Genomic DNA, 10351 nt, shown 5'->3' on the forward strand with positions numbered 1-10351 from the left:
GGTGCAAAGGTAGTATCGAATTTTGTCTCTGAGATATACTGCTTTCCACTTCTTGAAAGGGTTTTTGGGTTTGGCCATTGGCAAGGCGGAATGGAAAGAGCAATATGCATAAAAGAGTCAAGAGCAAGGAGGAAATTTGGTATGTGAAAGATTACATGGAATGTGGTCTATCAAAAGATAGAAGCAGGATTAGGCACTTTATAGACGTTCATGATCAGCAGGGTGGAAAAGGTGCAGGATTATAATCAATGAAGCTGGTAGAAAAAGCGCAATTCTATTGGCTAGCAAACGTTAGGTGTGCATTGCTTTAAAGAGGCTTTATTGCTGGGAGCAGCTGCAGGAACATTATATCTCTGGACGCAAGTATATGAAATTCAATGCAATTGATTCTCAGAAAGCTGTGCCTTTAGCTCAGCGATCAAATAAGGAAAAATAAGTATAATAACATATGGTAGATAGATAAGCTGGAAACAGGCCATACATAAAGCGGCTTAAATGTCTTCAATACGCTCCTAGTGACAGACCATCGACAACAGAACCAAGTGAGCTAAGTTTACACAGTAGACAATACAATGACAAAAGACCGTTGGACAAAAGTAGGAAATGTAACAACAAAAGACCTTCTTATAAGGACAAATAGATCAAGCATTACTTGTTTTTGTGCTACCTGTGAAATCACAGGATTATGATATAGTATCCAATAAAAGTGTATGCCTAGATAGGCATACACAGCAGCAAGAGTAACGACAAAAGACCTTCTGATGAGGACAAGCAGATCAAGCATTCCTTGGCTTTTTTCTGCTCGCAATATCACAAGATTCTGATATAGTACCTTCGGCTTCCTCGCTGAGTTCCATTCTTTTTGCAAGGCAAACGCGTGTCTTTGAGAAACCACACGGCTTATCTGTACAAGAAGCAAACTTATCTTTAAAGAATACCCAACAAAGATGGAAAATAGGGATTACTGGAAGGGATAGGAGACACCTGAAACGTTAACTGCAGAAGATTGACTTTCAGCTTCAGAAACATTTTGCTTCCTATCAAAGCAGAGCTAGTTCTTGGAAAAAAAGCATGGTTTTTCTATGCAATAAACCAATCAAAGAGTTATCATAAAAAGAATCGTGCATGAGTATTTAAATAAGTATACGGCTAAGTATTTAGCAACAATCTAGAGTATCAGCTACAGAAAGCTGACTGGCCACCTGAGAACTACTCAGGGGTTGTTCCTCAAGAAGTTCATAGTCTTTGTTGTCCTCAAAGTAATAAACAATCGTATAGCGCTGATAAGTCCCATTATCTTTGGTGTTTCTAGGCTTAACTTGAGCAATGAATGTCTTGGACTTCAATGTGTCATGGGTTAGTTCGAGTGGGAATTCTTCGTTCTAAGGATCAATTAAACAAAATGGCTATGTAAGAAGCAGCAACAAAGGGTTTCATAATATGGACGTTCTGGTTTACATAGTAGAGCATCAGTTTATGCAGTGAAATATAAACCTGTTATAAAAATCCATTGCCGCAACTGCAGAAATTCCAAGTAATTGTTCGGCTAATTCACCAAATACAGAGGCTGTCATAACGCCGGTATCATCAGTGAGATCAACATCAAAGCGACACCTAGTTCGAATGATAAACACCATGAAAAAAAATAGGAAATGCTTCCACAGTAAAGATTCATGTTCAATAAACAGGAATATATAGCTTACCTTGGGGTCGCAGTTTGCCTTTCATTACAGTGATTGCAGGTAAAAGTGTGCCCATAATTGGCCGATGTCTGACGATGACACTTAACACAAGACATATACCAATATTTTTGGAATATGTTTTGGAAACAGAAACGAGCATTCACCCACGAGAGCTGTGAACATCCAAATAAAAACTGTAATGAACGGCAAATTTTCTGGTTTCTAAAAGCTTTGCAAATAATTTAATATAAGGACCTTCTGATTTGCTAGAACAGCCTGTATCGTACAAAACTTGTGTTTTGACTGATGAAACATACTCGGACTATGCATGTTATACGTTGGACTATGCATGTTATACGTTTTTTCCTGAACCAGCGTAGCAAACTGGTTCTCATTCCTCATTGCCCTTCGATAGAAGATAAAAGCAAGTACACAATTAGCAGATACAATATACGATTTGATAAGTCTGGAATAGCCAGAAAGTGGAGAGAAACATTTCAGACTAACCAATTTTTCAACTAGCTTGCATCTCCAACAGGTGGATCAATGAGAAGCACCGAATCGTTTCTAGTGGAGAGTGCAATTCCTGCAAGAGAGAGGAATGCAAGGTACTATAAGATCAGAAAAGACAATGAAATAAGCTAGCACAAATACAAATTGACAAGCAAGCGAAGTAGCAATACCATTATAAGAGACAACTTTGAGCCTGCGGCAAATAAGAACTGGTCTCTTTTTTAACAGTTGCATAAGAATCTTGCCTCTGGACTCAACAAACTTGTTCCAGAGAGACAGAACAACTGGCTGCATTCTACTTTTCAGATTACATGTTCAGTTTTCTAATAAATCACAACACATCAGACTGTATTCTTAAGCGTCAATGGCAACAGCAGAAACCTTCACACCTTGTCCACCACAAAACGAAAGAAATAAATAAAAAACACACAGAAGCAAAACAAGAAACAAGCAGAAGAAGAGTACAGGTAAGTAAACAATGCGTACGTGCGAATCAGCAAAGACAAAGCGGCGATAAACTCTTGACGCACGGTCTGCATGGGTAGTTTTAGGGGGAGATGCCTCTATGACCTAGATCACAGAAGTCCACTAGGGTAGGGAACTATGGATCTCGGACACACGTAAAGGCTCCATGGTCAGCTAAAAAGGCAAAAATGGAAATCAGTTTCAGAACCGAGGGAGAATCCAATGCTAAAAAACGTGCTAAAGACAGGTCCTAGGTTTTGCTAACAGGATCAAAAGCAAAGGGAACTGCTATGGAACAAACAAAAGAGAAGCAAAGCAAAAAAATGCATTCAACACATATTATATAGAGAAGACAAGAAAAAAAAAATTATGCATGAGTCAACACTACTCTAAAGCAGATCCCTAACCGTAACGTCTGGAACAAAGCACAACAGAGTTCATTTTGTTGACGAACAGACGAGAATAGTTTTTAGAGAACGCAAGACCAAAATTTATCACATGACAAAACATACAACTATGCATGGTAGACATTTTTCGTGTTTCTGAGTGAGACACCACAGGGGCCTTCATGAACACAGGCCAATATCAAACCCATGTAAACGAGAATAGTTTTTAGAGAACCCACAAGACAAATACTTATCACATGACAAAACGTATAACTACGCATGGTCGACATTTTTCGTGTTTCTGAGTGAGCCACCACAGGGGCCTTCGGGAACACAGGCCAATATCAAACCCATGTAGACTAAACAGTGGAACCACCAAACCAAACACAGTGCAAGTAGAAGGGAAGAAAATCCAAGCACACAGCTCAACAAGAGCAAGAGAGTACATCTGCCGAGAGCAGAATAGAAGATATTCGAGAAGGGAAATAAAGAACAAAAAATATTACAGAGAAAACTCACAACGAAGACCGCACCTTAGGGGTGTGCATCGAATTCGAATTCGGTAATTCGGAAGTTTGAATTCGGAATTTTTCGAAATTTTGGTATAGGAATTACCGACCAATTTCGATTTCGATTTCACCAGTTCCGATTTCGATTTCGATTCCGAATTCAATTCGGAATTCGGTAAATTCCAAATTCACCGAATTTGGGAACTTTTTTCCTTTTTTTTTCTTTTTTGTTAGATGTATTGTTATATAATATAAATTTTATATTACATATATTATAAAAAATATTATTATATATAAATATATTATTAAAATATTATTATATACATAAATATATATTAATATACATATTATAAAACGAAATTGAAATAAAAAATATTATTATATATAAATAAATAAATATTAATATATATATATTATAAAATGAAATTGAAATTGGAAATTCCGATTTCGATTTCCGATTTCGAATTATGAATTTGAAATCGGAAATTCCGATTTCAAAAACTCCATTATCGAATTCGAACCAAATTCGCATAATTCGAAATCGAAAATTCTGATTTCAGTGCCGAATTCCGAATTACCGATTTCGAAAATTCCCGGTCGGTAAATCGAAATTTTTCGATTTTGCACACCCCTGCCGCACCTCACCGGAAAGGAAGAAGAAGAAAACGTACAACGGAGGAGGATGAGGAGGAGAAGCGAACGGATGGCAGCTGATCTGGACTACTGCAACCCAAAGAACGCGTGAGACAGAGGTTCGATGACCTTTGCGCAGTTCAAAAAGGGAAACAAAGAACGAAGAACAAAAATATCAGTTTCAGGCTATAACTCACAGAGAAATCTCACAGTGAATTCTGCACCTAACCGGAAAGTAAGAAGAAGAAAACTTACAATGGAGGAGGAGAAAGAGAACCAAACGGTTGGACCACTGCAACCCAGAGAACGTGAGAGACTGAGGATCGATGCTCCTTGCGTGGTAAGAAGAGAACCTCTTGTAGCAGGGCTCAGAACAGCCGGATAAGAAACAGAGCAATATTGTCCAAAAGAAGGAGAGAGAGAAGGTAGTGGAAAGAAGGGGCATGGGATACCGCCAGATAGAGAAACAAGTCTATCAATGCGGCAGACAACGCAGCAGGAGGCACATGGGCTACTGCCAGAAGAGAAGACTATAACAGAGCGGAACCCGTCGCGCCATGCGCGAACAACATAATGCTGCCAACCCACATGCGCGGCACCTGAGAGAACGACGAAACTTTTGGCCGAATGGTGTTAGCACGTTATCTACTTATGTTGAAAAAGAAGATTAATTATAAGTACTTTGATTTTTCTTATAGTGATCATTTTTTTAAGTCTCCCATGTCCTTCCCACCTTCTACTATCTAAACACTAAATCTGACGGCAGGAAAGATTCTAAGAGTCTTTCCCTGACCATTGAACCAATTTAAATGGTTGTAAGCATTTTGATTTATTATTATATACTGATGTATTTATATTATTATAATCTCTTTGTTACTATACATCGATGCATTTACATTATTATAATCTAAAGAATATTTTGTATTGTAATATGTGCTATTTTTTTTAAGAGACTATAGTGATTCTAAAATTATATCATGTACATGTGCCTAAATTACTGATCTTTTCAATGATATACTTGTATTATAATAATAATTTAAATTATAAAGTCAGCTATTGATATCTAATCTTTTTTGCTTGAAATTCTATACAATATACTTTATTTGTAACTTTAATCTTCTATACTATATTTGTTTATGTGATTAGAGAATTGTTCGCATATACTTCATAATTAGATCCTTATGGATACAAGAAACATCAAGGGCTCAATGATGGGTTTTACAAGCCCTTTTACTTTATAAAAATTTTAAAAAATATTAATGAACTCATTAAGTATTTCACTTGTTAGTTTTGTGCCAAAAACAAGGCAAGAAGCTTTTTTTATTTTCCATTAAATGAATGCATAGGCATCAACTAATAATTCACCAAATTTGAGATTTTCTTTTCATATATAAGGAAGGTAATTTGATTGCCATAAATATGCATTAATGACCAAAAATACATTAAATATGCAATGAATACAAATAAATCTGAAAATCACTAGATACACCAAATCTATGAAAAAATAATAAAAATAGACCTATAAAGTTTCACAAAAAATCTTCCACATGAGATGAATCCATACAGGCCAAATATGTGCATGTTTTCACTTGCTAAATCTAATGCGAAACTGCTCCAAATCCAAAGTGAAAGCTTAGATATAATAGAATAGGTTTCAAAACTTCAAGATAAAAGAAAAGAAATCCAAGAAATCTCAGATCTAACAAGAAAAATAACAAAAAAAAAAAAACCAACACAAGGCACCAATTTGGCAAATTTAATTATCATGTGTTGTAAAAACCATGAGTAATGCGCCAAGTGTATCTACTAATACAAATAAAAAAAAAATTAAGCAATTTTTTTGAATTAAAAATTCTAAGAAAAGTAAGAATAGCTCTTTGTTAATTTTGCAGAAGTTCTATGTGATATCAAAAAGTATCTTTTAGAATTTGATGCATCTTTTATAATTGTGAAAGTATGTGAGTTAATTGTCATTAATTTAAAGCTTTGAATTGACTTATATTTAGCTTATCCAGTTGAGCTAAAACCAAAATGAGTAAAATAAGCAAAAATAGTTCTCAATTATCTCGTGTAAAACCTTTTTATACATTGTATGCCAGAAGTAAAAATCTGGTCTCAATACCTCAAAACTAACAAAACTCGTTCCACTTCTTCTTTCCACATCTTAAGTCCCTTTTTTCATCTGTTGAGAATTTTTACTGCCATTTCTTCCTTTGGGGTGGGAGTGGATTGGAGGGGGTTAGGCTAGTGTATCCATGTGAATGGGTCTTCAACAAGGTTGAGCTCAAAAAAACTTGCTGAATCTAAGTTTTAATTCGTTTGAACAGAGATTGAGCTTAAATATTATACCTAAATTAAATGTGAGGCGAGTTTGAGTCATACTAGACTCATATTGATTAAAATTCAGCCCATATATAAGTATAATTATATATGTAAAATATAAATAATATTTATAATTGATAATTATGCATATTATGACGTAAAATGCTAATGACTTGATTTATATATAAATTTGTAACAATTCATATTTTTAACATATATATTATATATAATTATGTATTTAATTATGAGTTTGAACAAGCTTAATTTGAGTCCAAACCCCATATAATAGTGTAAGCTGAAATTGAACCTTTTAATATGAGCCTAAAGCCTAAAAGTCCAAAACCCAAAAATCCATATAATTTGTGAGCCAAACTTGGACTTCCTAATGCCCAGCTCAAAAAACCCAATTGACACCCTTACATGTGAATGGTTATAATATTTTGAACCTCTGGTACATGAAGGGGGAACAAGTCATGTAATGCCATGTAGAATTTCAATAAGGGTTCAAGTACAAAGAACTAGGCTGTAAGATACCTTTAAGGATGCAAATTAAACATTTGCTGAGTAAAATCTGAAATTTCTGGAAAATGTACCAAATTGCTCGAGTCAATAGATCAGGCAAACTGTAGCATCACCCAAAAGATGAAAATAAATCAGCAGATTGCCTGCCTTGAACAAAATAGCCTGGTAAATGATATTACAAATCTTCTTGCATCCAACAGTAAATGGCCGTACAGGCAACTTAGCAATATTGTTGCTTCTGGTGATGGTCAACTTTTACATACTATACAATGTCTGCTTATGAGCTATTGCAACTCCAATGAAGTTCAGGAACATCAGCAGTTGCAACACGAGGTTCTGTAGATACTGGCTGACATGTCTGCAAGGAAAGAAATGTAAAAGATATAATTCCGTGAAGAAATTTCAGGCAAGGTAAAATAATAAATAAATAATTGGTGCAGCAACAGACGCAACCTGGAAAAGCTTGAAGCTATTTCTGACCCTTTTTCAACAGGACACCTATCTTCTTCAACATATTGCTGTTCTTCTTCTTGGGTGAGTCATCATCCAAGTCTTCTGAATAAGGTGAGTTCAACTTTCCTCCAAGAGTGTGATAGTCCAAAGAACCTGTCCTCTCCACAAATTTACCATTATTACCTGTTGAAAGCATTGTGGCAGCAGCCTCAGCAGCTTTCCTCCACTGGTCTGCCTGCACCTTTAATCTCCTCAATTCAGCTTCCATTTCGGAGTTTGCAGCCTGTGCAGCATCCAGCTGCTCGGTAACCCTTGCTGTCTTTCTACTACTTTGATCTGCTTCATCTGTCAGATAACTGAGCTTCGATAGGGCCTCTTGCTCTGTGGCCCTGGCAGCTTCCACTAAAGCAAGAGCTTCATCATTCAATTTACTTCTTTCTAGCTCTCTGTTTTTAATTTCCAACTTCAGCATTTCATTCTCCTCAGCAACACTCTGTAACTCTGTCTCCTTATCCATCAGACTTGCTTTCAGGGCTTCCACGATTGATTCAGATTTCTTCAGTTCAGTTCCAAGTTCTTGTTGAATACACTGGTCTCTCTCTACGTTTCCATTTAGCCATTTATTCTTCTCTGCAGTGTTCTTTAATTCAGTTTCTTTATCCATTAGTCTTTTCTTTAACTCTTCAACATCAGCTCTTGCAACCTTCAACCTAGCCTCCAATTCAGCCTCTCTCTGACATGATTCAGACTTTGTCTTCTCAACCAGTTCATATGCACTTCTAATCTGCAAGGTACTTTGAATGTATTCCTCTTGATATCTTCTTTCAGATGCCTCTAATGCAGCTCTCAAATGACCTACCTCAAGTTTTATACTATTGAGCTCAACTTTAAGCTGTTCTGACTTCTCAGCTCCTTCTTTTTCCCTTGCAATTTCAACATCACCTGAAGAAGCTGATGAGTCATTGCTCCTTTTGTTAACATCAGCCTGCAGTCTACTAACAAGTTCCTCCAAAGAATTGACTTGCATCTTTGATTGTTCTAACTTCAAGGCCAAGGACTTGTAAGCCTCCTCAGCTCTGAGACCTTCTGAGCGAAGCGTGTCCTCCGTGGCCTTTGCTTCCTCCAGCTGCATTTGAGCTTTACTTACTTCTTCCATTGCCCGAACTTCAGATTCTTTGCTGTCATTTAACTGAGCCTTTATTTCATCTACCAGCGCAAGAGTTTCTGTAAGTTCCATTCTTAAGTTCTGAACATCAGCATGAGCTGATTCAGCATGCCTAGCTTGAGCTGCTTCAGATTCAGCTACCCTTTCAAGTTGCATTTTAAGCTTCTGAATTTCATTCATGGCAGAAGCTAGAGCAGCAGAATCCATAGAGTGTTGCTTTTGGATAGCCTCAAGTTCCGACTGCCATGCCCGATCTCTATCCTGTGAGATCTTGCGCAACTCTTGCACCCGAGCTTCCTCACAATCCGATAGCTCCTGCAACTGCTTCTCAGACTCTTCAAGCTTCTCTGACATGGCTTCAAGTTGCTTTTTAGCCTCCTCAGCCTCCTGCTGGGCCCTTTTCTTCCTTGATTCAGATGAGCTTAATTGGTCTTTTGCCTTCTTCAGTTCCTCTTGGAGCTGGGCAAGCTGAGTTTCCAAATCACTAACTCTAGTTGTCCGTTTCTTCTGAGGAAGGGGCAGTTTGTTACACATAGATTAAAGGTAAATAATCCCATCAGATGTATGGTAGACAAAGTACTGGAGGAAAAGCATCCACCAAGAACAGACAAAGAAACACAAGAAAGCACAAGATGCCAAAAGATTTGAAATGGCACAAAATTGGCAGATATTCGAACACTTAATTCAAATACCATTAATGCCTTAAGACAGAAAGTTGATTAAGAAAGGCAATCAGATAAAGAAAAGAAACGCAAATTGGTTATAAATGACAAGCTACAAACAGCATGCAACTATCCTTATAGGATCTATCTCTACCAGATGTAAGGTAAATAAAAAGGATAATACAATTCACTGTGCCATGAGGTGGAGAGGGAACTATCTGACAGCAATTCATATCTAACTGGGACAAGTAAATTGTTTAAAATGCTGGCACAGACTTTTTGCACCAACTCTTAAACTATGCATCAGCTTTATTTTGAATGTGGATACAGACCACATAAACTGTGAAATTTTGAGAGCAAAAACTGAACTTCAATATGCATCAACTATCTAGAAGTATCTGATCAATCTGCCAAAATGGTTAAGGTTAAGTACCTCAGTTGCTGGACTTCGAGGAGACCTGCGATCAACAACTTTAGGACTTCTTTCTTTTGACATCCTCCCGGCTGAGTTTGAAGTTGAAACTGAGTCTGCCTCTGATCCAGGAGTTTTGAGCTTCTGAGCTGTCCGAGGAGTGGCTGGAGATGTTTTCTGAGGCAGTTCTGAAGAACTAGTCCTGTTCTCAGAGTTTATGAGGTGAAATTATCAAAAGCAAGAAAGAAGACATATCATGGACAACTCAGAACAAAATAATGTTGATAAATGATATATTTCTCATGAAACAATTAAATAATTTACTGATACGGTGCACAGCTCTAAATGCTTGGGCACATTCAAAGATGAAAATTTAGTGAAAGGATATATGCAAATTTTTAGCTAATGCTAACTGGGAATCTGCAGTGAAACATTAAACAGTACATTAATCATAGTGCAGCTGCATAATGCGCTATCTATCAAAGACAATGCATGTTGCTATCAACTAAATACGCAATGTTTTAAAAAAAAGAAGAAGAGAGTGTATCAGGTTTATGCAGCTAGTAGAAATTAATATTGAAGTTTTGGTTGTATAAGTCCTAGGATGTAATTAGTTATTTGCAGATC

General features: G+C 36.7%; 2 protein-coding genes across 2 annotated transcripts; both read right to left on the reverse strand.

Annotated features, from left to right (window-relative positions):
- Positions 1 to 1304: 1304 nt before the first annotated feature.
- LOC113752515 lies at positions 1305 to 2084 on the reverse strand. Its single transcript, XM_027296628.1, has 4 exons — positions 1938 to 2084; positions 1704 to 1855; positions 1495 to 1614; positions 1305 to 1382 (listed from the first exon to the last, which is right to left on the reverse strand). The coding sequence occupies exons 1-4, from the start codon at positions 2082 to 2084 to the stop codon at positions 1358 to 1360; spliced, it is 444 nt and encodes a 147-aa protein (XP_027152429.1). The 3' UTR covers positions 1305 to 1357.
- A 4882-nt stretch (positions 2085 to 6966) lies between these two features.
- Positions 6967 to 10011, reverse strand: LOC113751178 (interactor of constitutive active ROPs 2, chloroplastic-like). The gene is made up of 3 exons (XM_027295080.1): positions 9746 to 10011; positions 7486 to 9157; positions 6967 to 7390 (listed from the first exon to the last, which is right to left on the reverse strand). Exons 1-2 carry the CDS (start codon positions 9806 to 9808, stop codon positions 7502 to 7504), a joined length of 1719 nt encoding a protein of 572 aa, XP_027150881.1. The 5' UTR covers positions 9809 to 10011; the 3' UTR covers positions 6967 to 7390; positions 7486 to 7501.
- Between the last annotated feature and the right edge of the window lie 340 nt (positions 10012 to 10351).

This window comes from Coffea eugenioides, chromosome 11 (assembly GCF_003713205.1).
Source record: "Coffea eugenioides isolate CCC68of chromosome 11, Ceug_1.0, whole genome shotgun sequence".
NCBI lineage: Eukaryota > Viridiplantae > Streptophyta > Magnoliopsida > Gentianales > Rubiaceae > Coffea > Coffea eugenioides.

Bases quoted from the DNA above. Each gene is read 5' to 3' on its own strand.
- LOC113751178 (XM_027295080.1), bottom strand. From the start codon at position 9,808: ATGTCAAAAGAAAGAAGTCCTAAAGTTGTTGATCGCAGGTCTCCTCGA. The intron at 9,158-9,745 runs GTACTTAACCTT...CCCCTTCCTCAG, and splicing joins CTCGAAGTCCAGCAACTGAG to AAGAAACGGACAACTAGAGT.
- LOC113752515 (XM_027296628.1), bottom strand. From the start codon at position 2,084: ATGAGGAATGAGAACCAGTTTGCTACGCTGGTTCAGGAAAAAACGTAT. The intron at 1,856-1,937 runs GTCCTTATATTA...GGATGTTCACAG, and splicing joins CTGTTCTAGCAAATCAGAAG to CTCTCGTGGGTGAATGCTCG. The intron at 1,383-1,494 runs GTTTATATTTCA...ATTGATCCTTAG, and splicing joins GCAATGGATTTTTATAACAG to AACGAAGAATTCCCACTCGA.